The 17752-nt window shown below is 37.2% G+C and overlaps 1 protein-coding gene across 1 annotated transcript in view; it reads left to right on the forward strand.

Moving 5' to 3' along the window:
* LOC116567453 (calcium-binding mitochondrial carrier protein SCaMC-1-like) overlaps nucleotides 1-17752 on the forward strand; it is a 132787-nt gene that overhangs the window by 97729 nt on the left and 17306 nt on the right. Inside the window, 2 exon segments of the mRNA XM_032302514.1 lie at nucleotides 8913-9000; nucleotides 10229-10340. Of these exon segments, the coding sequence (XP_032158405.1) occupies nucleotides 8913-9000; nucleotides 10229-10340 (200 nt within the window).

A 17752-nucleotide genomic window follows, 5' to 3' on the forward strand; every position in this document is an offset into this window, starting at 1 on the left:
CCCCAAACTCTCCCCTGACAGAGGTGCGCAAAAACCCAGCCTGGTGCTCTGGGACCTGCGCCCCGTTCTCAGTGCCTGAGACGCACGCGTGACCCACAGCCTCCTCTGAAAGAGGTGCGCGCAAGCCGGGCGCTCTTAGACCCAGCAAGACCAGGCACTCCCAGCCCGGCCATCGGCAAAATCTCAGTGTGTGATTGCTGCTTGGAACCTCTCTGGCGGTCGGGAGCTCCCAAACAGCCGCCACTGCCTTGGCTTTGGGTACAAGCAAAAGATCCTGCGTCCCCAGGGTCTGCAACTTGGAACCTGCTCTGCCAGCGGCCAAGGGGAAGCTTATTTAGGCTCTGCACCCAGACTGAGGCTTCTCTCTGGGAGGGAGATCAGGGTGCAGTTTGTTTTCCTCTAAAACTACAAAAACCATCAAAGGCGGTCAAGGTGAGAGGGAAAAAAAAAAGTGAACAAACACAAAAACCTCCAGAGAACAAAAGCCTGAAAAAAACCAGTTTCTTCAGAGCCCACCCCCTTGAGGCAGGTGGGAGGACTTAACTCAGGAAACATTGACTGACAACCCACGTGGCAGGCCCAAGAAAGAAAAAAAAAAAAGAGAAAACAAGAGAACAAGAGAACAACTACTACTTCATAGGAAAACTTGTATTGTTGACTCGTTCCCACTATTCCGGAACATTTTTTTTTTTTTTACACATAGGTATTTTTTTTAACCTATTTACCATCACAGCAAGCTGTACAGTACATCAAATTCCATAATACCCTTCTAACCTGAACTTTTTGATACATACACCTATGTTTTTCTTTTGCATTTTTATTTTTTGAATTCCTTTTTTTTTTTTTTTTTTTTAAAGATTTTATTTATTTATTTATTTGACAGAGAGAAATCACAAGTAGTCGGAGAGGCAGGCAGAGAGAGAGAGAGAGGGAAGCAGGCTCCCTGCTGAGCAGAGAGCCCGATGCGGGACTCGATCCCAGGACCCTGAGATCATGACCTGAGCCGAAGGCAGCGGCTTAACCCACTGAGCCACCCAGGCGCCCTGAATTCCTTTTTTTAAATTATAGTTTAGTTTAGTCTAGTTTATTCCTTTTTATTTTTATCCTCTAATATTCATATAGAGTTAAACTTCAAAGTAATCCCCTTTCCCCAATCAATACTACTCCTATAGGTAAACCAATTTTTAATCCCCTTTATCTTAGGAAAGTTGAGTCCTTTAACAAAGATATCAAGATACATCCAGGAAGAATCAAAACAAACTTCCTCGCATACACTGAGAATTTATAAGAACTCTCCCATCTTCTTCTTCCACCAGTGTTTCTGTGTTTTTGTGTTTGTCCTGAGAGCATATAAATCTTACAATTGGGGTTCTTTTTGACGAGGTTCTTCCTTTATTTGCATATATATATTTTTTCTCTTGTCATATACTTGTATCAGTCTTTTTGTCTCTTTTTGTTTGTCTACTTCATAAATCTTACCTTGGGGCCCATCTGGGCTGAACCTTCTCTTTAATCTTCCCTTTCTTTCCTGTCTTTCTCTCTCTCTTTCTTTTTTTCTTTTCTTTTCTTTTGTCTCTCATTTGGGTGGGGAATCCTGATTGCTCAGAAGTGTTCCAGGGTGCACCTTGACTGCACCACAGTTGATACATCCATCAACATCTGTTCAGTCATCTCCCACCAAAATGACTAGGTGGAAGAATGCCCAACAGAAGAAAAATACAGAGGATGGACCTTCTGCAACAGAGCTAACGGCTATCAACATAGACAATATGTCAGAAAGAGAATTCAGGCTAACAATTATCCAGGCAATAGCTAGGTTGGAGAAAGCCATGGATGACCAAATGGAATTGATTAGGGCCGAACTGAAAGTGACCAGACAGGATGTTCACAATGTTAGGGAAGAGCTTAAAGCTACCAGGGAGGAGGTTCACAATGCTCTCAATGAGTTCCAATCTAATCTAAACTCTCTCAAAGCTAGGGTAACTGAGACAGAAGATAGAATTAGTGATCTGGAAGACAAACAGATAGAGAGAAAGGTTCAGGAGGAAGCCTGGAACAAACAGCTTAGAAACCATGAAAACAGAATCAAGGAAATAAATGATGCCATGAAGCGTTCCAACGTCAGAATTATTGGAATCCCTGAAGGGGAGGAGAAAGAAAGAAGTCTAGAAGATATAGTGGAACAAGTCCTTCATGAAAATTTTCCCAGTCTCGTGAATGGAACCAGCATTCATGTACTAGAGGCTAAACGGTCTCCACCCAAGATTATACATTCCAAAAAAACATCACGACACCTGATAGTCAAATTGAGAAATTATAATTGTAGGTATAATCTCTTGAAAGCTGCCAGGGCAAAGAGGCTCCTTATTACAGAGGGAAGCCCATCAGAATAACGTCAGACCTGTCCACAGAGACCTGGCAAGCCAGAAAAGGCTGGCAAGATATATTCAGGGCACTAAAAGAGAAGAACATTCAGCCAAGGATACTTTATCCAGCAAGACTGACATTCAAAGTGGATGGAGAGATAAAGAGTTTCCAAGACCGGCAAGGCTTAAAAGACTATGCAACTACCAAGCCGACACTGCAGGAAATATTAAGGGGGGGGGTTCTATAAAAGAGGAAAAATCCTAAGAATAGCATTGAACAGAAATATAGAGACAGTCTACAGAAAGAGAGACTTCAAAGGTAACTCGATGTCAATAAAAACATATCTATCAATAATCACTCTCAATGTGAATGGCCTAAATGCGCCCATAAAATGGCACAGGGTTGCAGATTGGATAAAACGACAGGACCCATCCATATATTGTCTACAAGAGACCCATTTTGAACCTAAAGATACACCCAGACTGAAAGTGAAGGGATGGAGAAGCATCTTTCATGCCAATGGGCCTCAAAAGAAGGCTGGGGTAGTGATTCTCATATCAGATAAATTAGACTTTAAACTAAAGACTGTAGTCTCAGAGATACAGAAGGACACTACATAATCCTTAAAGGGACTATCCACCAAGATGATTTAACAATTGTAAATATCTATGCTCCCAATATGGGAGCAGCCAATTACTTAAGAAAACTGTTAATCAAGATAAAGAGTCATATTGAAATGAATACACTAATCGTAGGAGATCTTAACACGCCTCCCTTAGAAATAGATCATCGAAGCAGAAAATCAATAAAGAAACGAGAGCATTGAATGACACATTGGACCAGATGGACCTCATAGATATATACAGAACATTCCACCCTAAAACAACAGAATACTCATTCTTCTCAAGTGCACATGGAACCTTCTCCAGAATAGACCACATACTGGGTCACATCAGGACTCAACCGATACCAAAAGACTAAGATTATTCCCTGCATATTCTCAGATCACAATGCTTTAAAACTGGAGCTCAATCACAAGGAAAAGTTCCGAAGGAACTCAAACACCTGGAAGCTAAAGACCACCTTGCTTAAGAATGCTTGGATCAACCAGGAGATCAAAGAAGAACTGAAACAATTCATGGAAACCAATGAGAATGAAGACACTTCTGTCCAAAACCTATGGGATGCAGCAAAGGCCATCCTAAGGGGAAATATATAGCCATCCAAGCCTCCCTCAAAAAAAACTGAAAAATACAGAACACAGCAGCTGTCTCTACACCTTAAAGAACTGGATAATCAACAACAAATCAAACCAACTCCACACATAAGAAGGGAAATCATCAAGATTAGAGCTGAGATCAATGAGGTAGAAACCAGAGATACAGTAGAATGTATCAATGAAACTAGAAGCTGGTTTTTTGAAAGAATCAAAAAGATCGATAAACCATTGGCCACACTAATCCAAAAGAAAAGAGAGAGAGCCCAAATTCATAAAATTATGAATGAAAAGGGAGAGATCACAACTAACACCAAGGAAGTAGAAACAATCATCAGAAGTTATTATCAACAGTTATATGCCATTAAGCTTAGCAACCTAGATGAAATGGTTGCATTCCGGAAAAACTATAAACTATCAAAATTGAACCAGGAAGAAATCGACAACCTGAAAAGACCGATATCTGATAACGAGATTGAAGCAGTGATCAAAAACCTCCCAAAAAACAAGAGCCCAGGACCTGATGGATTCCCTGCAGAATTCTACCAAACTTTCAAAAAAGCAATAACACCTATTCTCCTGAAGCTGTTTCAAAAAATTGAAGCAGAAGGAAAACTTCCACACTCTTTCTATGAAGGCAGCATTACCCTGATCCCCAAACCAGGCAAAGACCCTGCCAAAAAGAATTTCTGACCAATATCACTGCTGAATATGGATGCTAAGATTCTCAACAAGATCCTAGCCAACAGGATTCAACAGCACATTAAAAAGATTATCAACCATGATCAGGTGGGATTCATCCCTGGGCTACAACATTTGCAAATCAATCAATGTGATAGAACAAATTAATAAGAGAAGAGAGAAGAACCACATGGTCCTCTCAATTGATGCAGAAAAAGCATTTGACAAAATCCAGCATCCGTTCCCGATTAAAACGCTTCAAAGTATAGGGATAGAGGGAACATTCCTGAACCTCATCAAATCTATCAATGAAAGACCCACAGCAAATATCATCCTCAATGGGAAAAAGCTTGCAGCCTTCCTGTTGAGATCAGGAACACGACAAGGATGCCCACTTTCACCACTCTTGTTCAACATAGTATTAGAAGTCCTAGCAACAGCAATCAGACAACAAAGAGAAATAAAAGGTATCCAAATTGGCAATGAAGAAGTCAAACTCTCTCTCTTCTCAGATGACATGATTCTTTATATGGAAAACCCAAAAGACTCCACCCCCAAACTACTAGAACTCATACATCAATTCAGCAACGTGGCAGGATACAAAGTCAATGTGCAGAAATCAGTGGCTTTCTTATACACTAACAATGAAAATATAGAAAAGGAAATTAGACAATCGATTCCATTTACTATAGCACCAAGAACCATAAGATATCTGGGAATAAACCTAACCAAAGAGGTAAAGGATCTGTATTTGAGGAACTACAGAACACTCATGAAAGAAATTGAAGAAGACACAAAAAGATGGAAGACCATTCCATGCTCTTGGATTGGAAGAATAAACATTGTTAAAATGTCTATACTGCCTAGAGCAATCTATACTTTTAATGACATTCCGATCAAAATTCCACCGGTATTCTTCAAAGAGCTGGAGCAAATAATCCAAAAATTTGTATGGAATCAGAAGAGACCCCGAATCGCTAAGGAAATGCTGAAAAACAAAAATAAAACTGGGAGCATCACGCTACCTGATTTCAAGCTTTATTACAAAGCTGTGATCACCAAGACAGCATGGTACTGGCATAAAAACAGACACATAGACCAGTGGAACAGAGTAGAGAGCCCAGATATGGACCCTCAACTCTATGGTCAATTAATCTTCGACAAAACAGGAAAAAATATACAGTGGAAAAAAGACAGTCTCTTCAATAAATGGTGCTGGGAAAACTGGACAGCTATAAGTAGAAGAATGAAACTCGACCATTCTCTTACACCGTACACAAAGATAAACTCAAAATGGATAAAAGACTTCAACGTGAGACAGGAATCCATCAGAATCCTAGAGGAGAACATAGACAGTAATCTCTTCGATATCAGCCACAGCAACTTCTTTCAAGACAAATAATCCAATCAAGAAATGGGCAGAGGACATGAACAGACATTTCTGCAAAGAAGACATCCAGATGGCCAACAGACACATGAAAAAGTGCTCCATATCACTCGGCATCAGGGAAATACAAATCAAAACCACAATGAGATATCACCTCACACCAGTCAGAATGGCTAAAATCATCAAGTCAGGAAATGACAGATGCTGGCGAGGATGCGGAGAAAGGGGAACCCTCCTACACTGTTGGTGGGAATGCAAGCTGGTGCAGCCACTCTGGAGAACAGCATGGAGGTTCCTCAAAATGTTGAAAATAGAACTGCCCTATGACCCAGCAATTGCACTATTGGGTATTTACCCTAAAGATACAAACGTAGTGATCCAAAGGGGCACATGCACCCGAATGTTTATAGCAGCAATGTCCACAATAGCCAAACTATGGAAAGAACCTAGATGTCCATCAACAGATGAATGGATCAAGAAGATGTGGTATATATACACAATGGAATACTATACAGCCATCAAAAGAAATGAAATCTTGCCATTTGCGACAACATGGATGGAACTAGAGCGTATCATGCTTAGCGAAATAAGTCAAGCAGAGAAAGACAACTATCATATGATCTCCCTGATATGAGGAAGTGATGATGCAACATGGAGGCTTAAGTGGGTAGGAGAAGAATAAATGAAACAAGATGGGATTGGGAGGGAGACAAACCATAAGTGACTCTTAATCTCACAAAACAAACTGAGGGTTGCTGGGGGGAGGGGGTTTGGGAGAAGGGGGTGGGATTATGGACATTGGGGAGGGTATGTGCTTTGGTGAGTGCTGTGAAGTGTGTAAACCTGGTGATTCACAGACCTGTACCCCTGGGGATAAAAATATATGTTTATAAAAAATAAAAAATTAATTAAAAAAAAGATATGTCTCCAAAGGCAAAGGAAACAAAAGCGAAAATAAACTTTTGGGACTTCATCAAAATCAAAAGCTTCTGCACAGCAAAGGAAACAGTCAAAAAAACAAAGAGGGAACCCACGAAATGGGAGAAGATATTTGCAAATGACAGTACAGAAAAAAGGTTGATACCCAGGATTTATAATGAACTCCTCAAACTCAACACACACGAAACAGGCAAACATCAAAATGGGCAGAAGATATGGAAAGACACTTCTCCAATGAAGACATACAAATGGCAATCAGACACATGAAAAAATGTTCATCATCACTAGCCCTCAGGGAGATTCAAATTAAAACCACATTGAGATATCACCTTACACCAATTAGAATGGCCAAAATTAACAAAACAGGAAACAACATGTGTTGGAGAGGATGTGGAAAAAGGGGAACCCTCTTATACTGTTGGTGGGAATGCAAGTTGGTGCAGCCTCTTTGGAGAGCAGTGTGGAGATTCCTCAAGAAATTAAAAATAGAACTTCCCTATGACCCTGCAATTGCACTACTGGGTATTTACCCCAAAGATACAGATGTAGTGAAAAGAAGGGCCATCTGTACCCCAATGTTTATAGCAGCAATGGCCACAGTCGCCAAACTATGGAAAGAACCAAGATGCCCTTCAATGGACGAATGGATAAGGAAGATGTGGTCCATATACACTATGGAGTATTATGCCTCCATCAGAAAGGACGAATACCCAACTTTTGTAGCAATATGGACGGGACTGGAAGCGATCATGCTGAGTGAAATAAGTCAAGCAGAGAGAGTCAGTTATCATATGGTCTCACTTATTTGTGGAGCATAACAAATAGCATGGAGGACAGGGGGTGTTAGAGAGGAGAATGGAGTTGGGAGAAATTGGAAGGGGAGGTGAACCATGAGAGACTATGGACTCTGAAAAACAATGTGAGGGGTCTGAAGTGGTGGGGGGGTGGGAGGTTGGGGTACCGGGTGGTGGGTATTATGGAGAGCATGGATTGCATGGAGCACTGGGTGTGGTGAAAAAATAATAAATACTGTTTTTCTGAAAATAAATAAATTAATTTATTTTTTAAAAAGTCTATCAGCACTGGAAAAAAAAAAAAAAGAAAGAATCTATCAAAATCTTGGATGAAAACCTAGGTAGTAACCTCTTCAACATCTGCCACGGCAACTTCTTTCAAGATATGTCTTCAAAGGCAAAGGAAACAAAAGCAAAAATGAACTTTTGGGACTTCATCAAGATCAAAAGCTTCTGTACAGCAAAGAAAACAGTCAACAAAACAAAGAGGCAACCCACGGAATGGGAGAAGATATTTGCAAATGACAGTACAGACAAAAGGTTGATTTCCAGGATCTATCAAGAACTCTTCAAACTCAACATATACAAAACAGACAATCATATAAAAAAAATGGGCAGAAGATATGAACAGACACTTCTCCAATGAAGACTTACAAATGGCTATCAGACACATGAAAAGATGTTCATCATCACTAGTCATCAGGGAGATTCAAATTAAAACCACACTGAGATATCACCTTACACCAGTTAGAATGGCCAAAATTAGCAAGACAAGAAACAACATGTGTTGGAGAGGATGTGGAGAAAGGGGAACCCTCTTCCACTGTTGGTGGGAATGCAAGTTGGTGCAGCCACTTTGGAAAACAGTGTGGAGATTCCTTAAGAAATTAAAAATAGAGCTTCCCTATGACCCTGCAATTGCACTATTGGGTATTTACCCCAAAGATACAGATGTAGTGAAAAGAAGGGCCATCTCTACCCCAATGTTCATAGCTGCAATGGCCACAATCACCAAACTGTGGAAAGAACCAAGATGCCCTTCAATGGATGAATGGATAAAGAAGATATGGTCCATATATACAATGGAATATTACACCTCCTTTTGTATCAACATGAATGGGACTGGAAGAGATTATGCTGCGTGAAATAAGTCAGATGGAGAGAGTCAATTATATGGTTTCATTTCTTTATGGAGCATAAGGAATGACAGGGAGGAGATGGGGAGATGGAAAAGAGAAGCGAGTTGGGGAAAATTGGAGGGGGAGATGAACAATCAGAGAACTGTGGACTCTGAGAAACAATCAGAGTTTTTCAGGGGTGGGGGGTGAGAGGTAGGGTGAGCCTCACTGGGTGTGGTGCATAAACAAAGAATTTTGGAACACTGAAAAGAAATAAAAAATAAAATAAAAAATTTTAAAAAATTATGAATAAACAAAACATGGGCTTTTTAAAGACTATTGCATTGTAAGTATATTTTGCTTTGTTATCTTTTCAGATAATTTAATTAGATTTTTTTCACTTTTTAAAGGAATAATAGAGACTTCAGAAATAATTGCTGCTTTGAAATCACTGGGTGTAAATATTTCTGAAGCTCAGGCAGAAAAAAATCTACAAAGGTCAGCCCTTATCCATATTTTTGATAGTTTTTATTTTGATTTAATATCCCATGTTAGAAACTAATTGCTATAGGTGTAGCTCCTTCCTCCCTGCCTGCCTCCCTTCTTTCCAGCTTGCCCTCCTTTCTTTTTAGGTTTGATAATATTAGCTTTTATAGACAGTGTTATAAGAAAGATCCCTAAGAAACTGGTTGAATTGTGAGAATGCTATTGACTAAATCATGAACTGTTCACACGTTAAAAAATCCCTAGAATAAAATTCTGCCTGCTTTAGTTTAAAGAATAGAAGTAATTCTTTTAAACCACTGACTTAAAAATTTTAAAATTTTTTATTTTTTGACATATAAAAAGCTGTACATAACTAATATATGCAACTTGATGAGTTTGGAGTTAAGTGTTCACTTAGGAAACCATTACCATAATCTATGCCGTAAACATATTCATTCCTTCCAAAAGTTTCCTTTCGCTGTCTTATTTATAACTATTATTTTTGTAATAAGAATACTTTTTGTAGTTAAAGCTTTATTTTATTTAGGTATAATTGACATATAACAACATTAGTTTCAGGTTTACAATGTAATGTGCTGATATTTGTACATATTATGAAATGATTATCACAGTAAGTCTCTTAACATCTGTCACATATGTAATTGTAATTAAAATTCTTTTCTTGTGATGAGAACTTCTAAGATTTAGTCTCAGCAACTTTTGAAAACATGCAGCATAGTATTATTAACTGTAGTTGCCATGCTGTACATTACATTTCCATGACTTATTTTATAACTGAAGTTTATACCTTTCAACCTCTTTCACCCATTTCACTCATCCCCTAAACCTTCACCTCTGGCAACCACCCACCAATCTGTTCTCTCAATGAGCTCTTTGTTTTTTTCAATTTTTCATTCATAGGTGAGATCATATGGTGTATGTCTTTCTCTGTCTGACTTATTTCATTTAGCAGAACGCCCTCACAGTCCATCTATGTTGTCTCAAATGGCTAGATTTCCTTTTGTTATGGCTGAATAATGTTCCATTGCACACACACACACCACATTTTCTTTATCCATTCATCCACTGATAGTCACTTAGGTTGTCTCCATGCAAGAACAATTAACATAAGATCTATTGTCTTAGCAACTTTTAAAATATTCAATAGAATATTCTTAGTACTTATTCTTAGAATATTTGTTATAAATGTCATAAGCTCTATTTTTGTTCTAAATTTCAGCATAGATAGTGATGGAACAATGACAGTAGAATGGGATAAATGGAAGTACTACTTTTTACTTCATCCTGCAAAAAGTATTGATGAAATTGCTCATTTCTGGAAGAATTCTACTGTAAGATTGCTTTGTATTTTACTCTATTTTTATTTTTCCATGAATATCATGGCTGTTATTATGATTACATAACCTCTATAATACTTCAGCCTCAGTAGCTAACATAACAATATTCTTTGCGTATGATGTCCTACTAATTGAGTAAGGAGTATTAGTATATGTACAAACATAGCTACTACAATTCCTTTGTTTACTAAAACCTAGAACTTAAAGTAGATACACATCTACTAGGGCCTACTCTGTGTTGAGAATAAATTACTCTGACAGACTTAACTGTCCTAGGAAAGTGGAAAAATAATATACTTTTCTTTTTTCACAGAGTATATCACACATGATAGACTCAGCTCTCTGTCATGGGAAATGTAAAGCCAAATGTTAAGATTCAAAATTTCAGAATCAGAAAGGATCAGATATATAGTCTACTTGCTCTTTTTACGTAAGTACTTGACTCAGAGACGTGAGAAACAAATGAGGTTTCATAATCAAAAACTTGTTTTTCGCTTTTAGTTCTTGATGCAGGGGGGTTACATTAATCATTTATTCATGCATAATATTTGCATCCTCCTCTTCATAGACAATATAGGGGAGGACAAAGAGCATAAGCTTCAGAGTCAGATGCCTAGGGCTGGTGCTTCCGCCAACCACTAGCTATATAGCCTGGTGGTGGGTATTAAGGAGGGCACATATTGCATGAAGCAGTGGGTGTGGTGCATAAACAATGAGTCTCGGAACACTAAAAGAATAAAATATTAAAAGTACCCCCCTCTGTGCCTCAGTTTTCTCAATTATATACTGGAGATAATAATGGTAAGAGTTTTGAGAATTAAATTAGTACATTAGCTAGTGAATTTAGAAAAGGGCTGGTCAGGTAATATATGGCTTCAATAAATATTACTTATTATGATAGGCGCTTATTCTAGTATGTGTAGTCTGTGTCTTAGATATATATATATTCTTAGGAATCATATAGTGTTTCATGTGTGTGTGATTAATTTACATAGGTGGTATTGTGCTAAAGGCCACAACAGATTTCTTACTTTGTTCACTCGGTGTTATGATTTTAAGATTGTCCTTTGTTGTTATGCGTTCATCTAGTTTATTGCTTCTAACCACTACATAGTATGCATTTAACACATCTTTATCCATTTCCCTAGTAATAGACATCTAAATCTTCTACAGCTTCATCCAAAACAAGCACAAAAACAAAAAATTTCCTCTTTTGTACCTTAGAGAATTTCACCTGGATCTGAGTCAAAAGGAATATGCATTTGCAAATTCTACAGAGATTATCCAGTCTTAATTCTATGAAAGATAGCCATGTTATTTCCCAAATGACTTTCTATACTAGCTTGCATTCCCACCAGCAAAGCATGAATATTGTTTGGTATTATCCAGTTTTCTAATATTTTACATTCTGTTGGGTGTAGAGTGGTATCTTGTCTTAATGTGCATTTCTAACATGTCTTCATAGAAGTAGTAGAGATTCACATGTTCTTTTCTACAAAATGTCTATTTTTATCTTTGTCATGTTTTTTTTTTTTGAGATTTCTTGAGCTAGAATTGACCCAACATTGTAAAGTTAAGGTGTACAACATATCTTACTTTGTTCACAATACACTTATGTATTGTGAAATGATTGTCACATTTCCCTCCATAACCCTCATATAATTACCATTTCTTTGGTGTGGTGGAAACAATTAAGATTTAGTCTCTTAGCAACTTTCAGATATATAATACATTACTAACTGTAATCACCATGCTTTACATTAGATCCCCAGAACTTAATCACCTCATAACCAGAGGTTTTTGTTCTTAGACCAACATCGTCCCACTTCCCTCATTTCCCAGCTCTTGGCAACTACCATTATACTTTGTTTCTACGAATTTGGCTTATAGATTCCCTATATAAGTGATACCATACCGTATTTGTCTTTCTCTGTTTGATTTATTTCACTTAGCGCAATGCCATTATGGTTTATCCACATTGTTGCAAATAGCAGGATTTTCTTCTTTCTAATGGCTGAATAATAATCCAATATGTATATATAGTGCTTATTCATCTACAGGTAGACACTTCGGTTGTTTCCCTAACTTGTTTTTTGTGAATAATGCTGCAGTGTACATGGAGGTACAGATACATTTTTGAGATTTCTCTTTTTTTAATGCTTTATTTATTCAAGAGAGAATGAGAGAGAGGAAGAGAGAGAGAACACTTACATGAGCAGGGGGAGGGGCAGAGGGAGAAGGAAACAAGCAGATTCCATGATGAGCAAGTAGCCTGGCTTTGGGCTTGATCCCAGGACCCTAAGATCACATCTTGAGCAGAAACCAAGAGTCAGATGTTTAACCGAGTTACCCAGGCGCCCCTGAGATCCTGATTTTATTTCCTTTGGGTTTATCAAGAAGTGGAATTTCTGGATCATATGACAGTTCTGTTTTTAATATTCTGAGGAACCTCATACTAATTTCCATAGTGGCTTAATTCCCACCAACAATGCAAAAGTATTCCTGCCCTATGGTTTCACTTATTTGTGGAGCATAACAAATAGCATGGAGGACATGGGGAGTTAGAGAGGAGAAGGGAGTTGGGGGAAATTGGAAGGGGAGGTGAACCATGAAAGACTATGCACTGTGAAAAATAATCTAAGGGTTTTGAAGGGGTGAGGGGTGGGAGGTCGGGGTACCAGGGGGTGGGTATTATAGAGGGCACGGATTGCATGGAGCACTGGGTGTGGTGCAAGAATAATGAATACTGTTATGCTGAAAATAAATAAATAATGTTACATAATTGCAAAAAAAAAAAGAAAAAAAGAAAGAAAAGTATTCCTGCCCTTCTCTCTCCATCCTTACCAACACTTGTTAGGTCTTGTTTTGTAGGTAGTAGCCATTCTAACAGGAGTTAGTATCATTGTTATTTTGATTTGCATTTTCCTGTCATTAGTAATGTGGACCATCTTTTCACATACACATTGTCCATTTGTATGTTTTTTGTTTTTTTGAGAACTGTTTTGTTGTTTTGCCATTTTTTCATTAGGTTGGTTTTGTTTGTTTGTTTGTTTGTTTGTTTTGTTATTGAGTTGTATGAGACCCTTATATATTTTGGATATTAACTCCAAATCAGATACATTATTTGTAGGTATTTGCTGCTATCCTGTAGGTTGCCTTTTTCATGTTGCTTATTGTTTCTTTTACTGTGTAGAAGCCTTTATGTTTGATGTAGACCCACTTATTAATTTTTGCTTTTGCTTTTTTTTTTTTTTTTAGAGAGTGAGAGAGCAAGGGAGGGAGTGGTGTAGGGTAGAGGGAGCGAGAGAACCTTAAGCAGACTCCATGCTCAGTATGGAGCCTGATTTGGGGCTCAGACTTATGACCCTGAGACCATGACCTGAGCTGAAATCAAGAGTTGGATGCTTACAAAAAGCTTTCTGCTTTTGCTACTTATGCTCTTGGTGTCATATCCAAAAGGTCATTGCCAAGACCCATGTCAAGGAGTTTTTCCTTGTTTTAAGGAGTTTTACAGGTTCAGATTTTGAGTTAATTTTTCCAAGTGGTTTAATAGGGGTCCAATTTTATTCTGGTGCATGTGATTATCCAGTTTTTCTAACCTCATTATTTTAAGAGACTATTCCTTGTCCATCGAATATTCTTGGCTCCTTTGTCAAATGTGAGTTTACTGTGTATGTGAGGATTTATTTCTGGGCTCTCAATTCTATTCCATTAGTTCGTGTGTCTATTTTTGTGCCAGTATCATACTGTTTACCATATATGTGAGGATTTATTTCTGGGCTCTCAATTCTGTTCCACTGGCTTATGTGTCTGTTTTTGTGTCAGTACCATACTGTTTTCATTACTCTAGCTTTGTAGTATAGCTTGAAATCAAGGAGTATAATGCCTCCAGCTTTGTTCTCTCTCAGGATTACTATTGTTATTTGAGATTTGTGTTTCCATATGCATTTTAGGACTTTTTTTCGATTTTTGTAAAAATAGCTGCTGAAAATTTTGATAGAGCTTGCTATATCTATAGATATAATCTATAGATGGCTTTGGATATGTGGACATTTAACAATATTAATTCTTCCAATACACAAGCATGATCTTTCCATTTATTTGTGTCATATTCAATTTCTTTCATCAATGTTATTTAGTTTTTGTTGTGTAAGTCTCTTACCTCCTTGGTTAAATTTATTCCTGTTTTATTGTTTTTGATGCTATTCTAAATTAGTTTGTTTTTTATATTTATTTTACAGGTATTTTGTTGTTAGTGTATAGAAATGCAACTAATTTTTATATGTTGATTTTGTATCTTGCAATTTTACTGATTCCACTAACTAGTTCTAACAGTTTTTTGGGGTTTTTTTGGTGGAGTTTTTAGATTTCCTATATATAAAATCATGCCATTTGCAAAAAGCTTTTACTTTTACTTCTTTTATACTTCTTTTACTTTTACTTCTTTTATACTTCTTTTACTTTTACTTCTTTTATACTTCTTTTACTTTTACTTCTTTTACTTTTACTTTTACTTCTTTTATACTGATTTAGATTGATTTGGATGCCTTTTTGTTTGTTTTTGAGAGAGAGTGAAAGAGTGCATGGGAGCAGGGGGAGGGGCAGAGAGAAAGATTTTTTTTTTTTTTTCTGAGAGAAAGAGAGAGCAGAGAGAGGCAGAGGGAGAAGGAGAGAATCTTAAGCAGTATCCACACTTGATATATGGAGCCTGACATGGGGCTTGATCTAATGACCCTGAGATCATGACCTCAACTGAAGTCAGGTATCAGAGGCTTAACCAACTAATCCACACAGGCGGATTTTATTTATCTTTCTTTCTCAATTATTGAGGCTAAAACTTTCAGTATTATGTTGTATAGGCTTGGTTAGAAGAATGGTCATTGTGAGTTCCTGATCTTTAAGGAAAGGTTTCCAACCTTTAACCATTGAGTATTATGTTAGCCATGGGCTTGTCATATATGACCTTTAATATGTTGAGTTATACTCATCCTACACTCAATTTTTTGATGGTTTTAATTTTGAAAGGATATTGAATTTTGTCAAATGCTTTTTCTGCCTCTATTGATATGATCATATGATTTTTATTCTTAATTCTATTAATGTGATACATCACATTTTTTGATTTGTGAATTTTGAACCATCTTTGCATCCCAGGGATAAATCCCATTTATCATGATCCTTTTAATGTGCCATTGAATTCTATTTGCTAATATTTGGGGGAAGATTTTTGCATTTATGTTCATTAGGACAACTGGTTCATAGTTTTCTTGTAGTGTCCTTGTCTGACTTTTGTATCAGGGTAATGCTGGTATTACTGCAACTTATTGGTGTATAATTGTTCAGAATAGTGTCTTAACCATTATAGTTTTGTAGTATCAGTTGTAATGTCTCCTTTTTTGTTTCTGCTTTTATTTGAGTCTTCTCTTTCTTTTTAGTTAATCTAGCTAAACATTTGCTAATTTTGTTTATCTTTAAAATAAAACAGCTCTTAGTTTTGGTGATCATTTGTTTTTTTGTTTGTTTGTTTGTTTGCTTTTGTTTCTGGTCTCCATTTCACTTACTTCTGCTCTGATCTTTATTATTTTCCTTCCTTCTACTAACTTTGGTCTTAGGTTTTCTTTTTCTAGAACCTTAAGGTATTATTTTTTTTATTAGTTTCAGGGGTAGAATTTAATGACTCATCAGGTGCATATAACACCCAGTACTTATTATATCAAGTGCTGTTCTTAATGCCCATCACCCAATTGCCCCACCCCCACCTCCAGTGACCCTTAGTTTGTTTTCTAGAATAAGAGTCTGCCTCCCTATTTTCATCTTATTTTATTTTTCCTTCCCTTCCCCTAGGTTCATCTGTTTTGTTTCTTAAACTCCACATTTGCATGAAATCATACATTATTTCTCTTTTTCTCACTAATTTATTTCAGTTAGCATAATCTGGTTTCTTATGGTTTAAATTTAGATTGAGGTTTTTCTTGTTTCTTGAGGTAGGCCTGTATCACTATGAACTTTCCTCTAAGAACTTCTTCTGCTGCATGCTGTAAGTTTTGGTATGTTGTGTTTCCATTTCTCTCAAGATATTTTTTTTAAATTTCCCTTTTTATTTCCTCTTTGACCTGTTCAGGGGCCTTATTCTCTTCATTATCTCCTTTATTTTTTGTATTTAAGTATCCTGCATTTAAATATAACATTTAACATAATTAAGCCAGTACCATTTTTTAAAAAAAATGTAATCCTACTAAAGTCCCCTCTAGCTACCTTATCCTTTTTCTCTCTTCATGGCTACACTTCCTATTCACTTCTCAACTAATTGGCTTTGCTTTCACCACTTTGTAGAAATTCTTTTACTAAGCCAGTCTCCCTACTGTTAGTTCAGTGGATATATTCTAGATCTTACCACTCTCTTTTTCTGTGTTCTCTTTAGCTGGCTTCCTTGACACTGCATTCTCCTGGTTTTCTTCCCACCTTTCTGTCATTACTTTTCTGTCTCCCTTGAGAGTCTTCTTTTTCATTCTGTCTCTTATATATTTGTTTTCTTCTGTGTTGTATTTTCAACTTTTTTTGGCCTCTCACTCTGTATGTATTTTTTTCCTAGACAATCCTATTTATTTTTCCACATTGAACAACCAGATTTAGGCTAATTGATTTCCCCAAATCTTATGTCTCTAGAGCACACCTTCCTTCTGCATGTGCAAGCATTTATTGGATATCAGTTGGGACACCTCAAACACATACCACATTGTTTGTCCCCTAGATATTCTTTTACCACTTCAATGAATGGCATCATCATCTTCCTAATTACCCATGTCAGAAATGCCAACATTATTCCAAGGTCTTGAACTTTCCTTTATCCTCCATCCATCCCTATATATAGCCTTAAAGGTTTTTTTTTTGTTTGTTTGTTTCAGATTTTTATTTATTTATTTGACAGACAGAGATCGCAAGCAGGCAGAGAGAAAGAGAGAGGAGGAAGCAGGCTCCCTGCTGAACAGAGAGCCCGACATGGGGCTCGATCCCAGGACCCTGGGATCATGACCTGAGCTGAAGACAGAGGCTTTAACCTACTGAGCACCCAGGCGACCTTAGCCTTAAAGTTTTTAAAATATCTAATGTCTTCAAACAAATTATTTTTTTTTTTTTTTGCCCAGAGCACTCTGCAAATAAAGAACCATGGAACACTACATCAAAAACTAATGATGACTAATAAAACATAATTAAAAAAAAAAGAATGTTCCCTTGGTTAATCCTTACTTCTGTAGGGAGTTAGTACACTGTGATGGACAAGAAGGTAAACTTTGAGGTTAGAATACCTGGATTCATATTGCTTTGCTACTTCTAATTTACTTTATGTGAAAAGTGTTCCCTGACAGTTCCACTTGTCTTCCCCCAACAAAAACAAAACAAAACAA

This window comes from Mustela erminea, chromosome 10 (assembly GCF_009829155.1).
Source record: "Mustela erminea isolate mMusErm1 chromosome 10, mMusErm1.Pri, whole genome shotgun sequence".
In the NCBI taxonomy this organism is placed as follows: domain Eukaryota; kingdom Metazoa; phylum Chordata; class Mammalia; order Carnivora; family Mustelidae; genus Mustela; species Mustela erminea.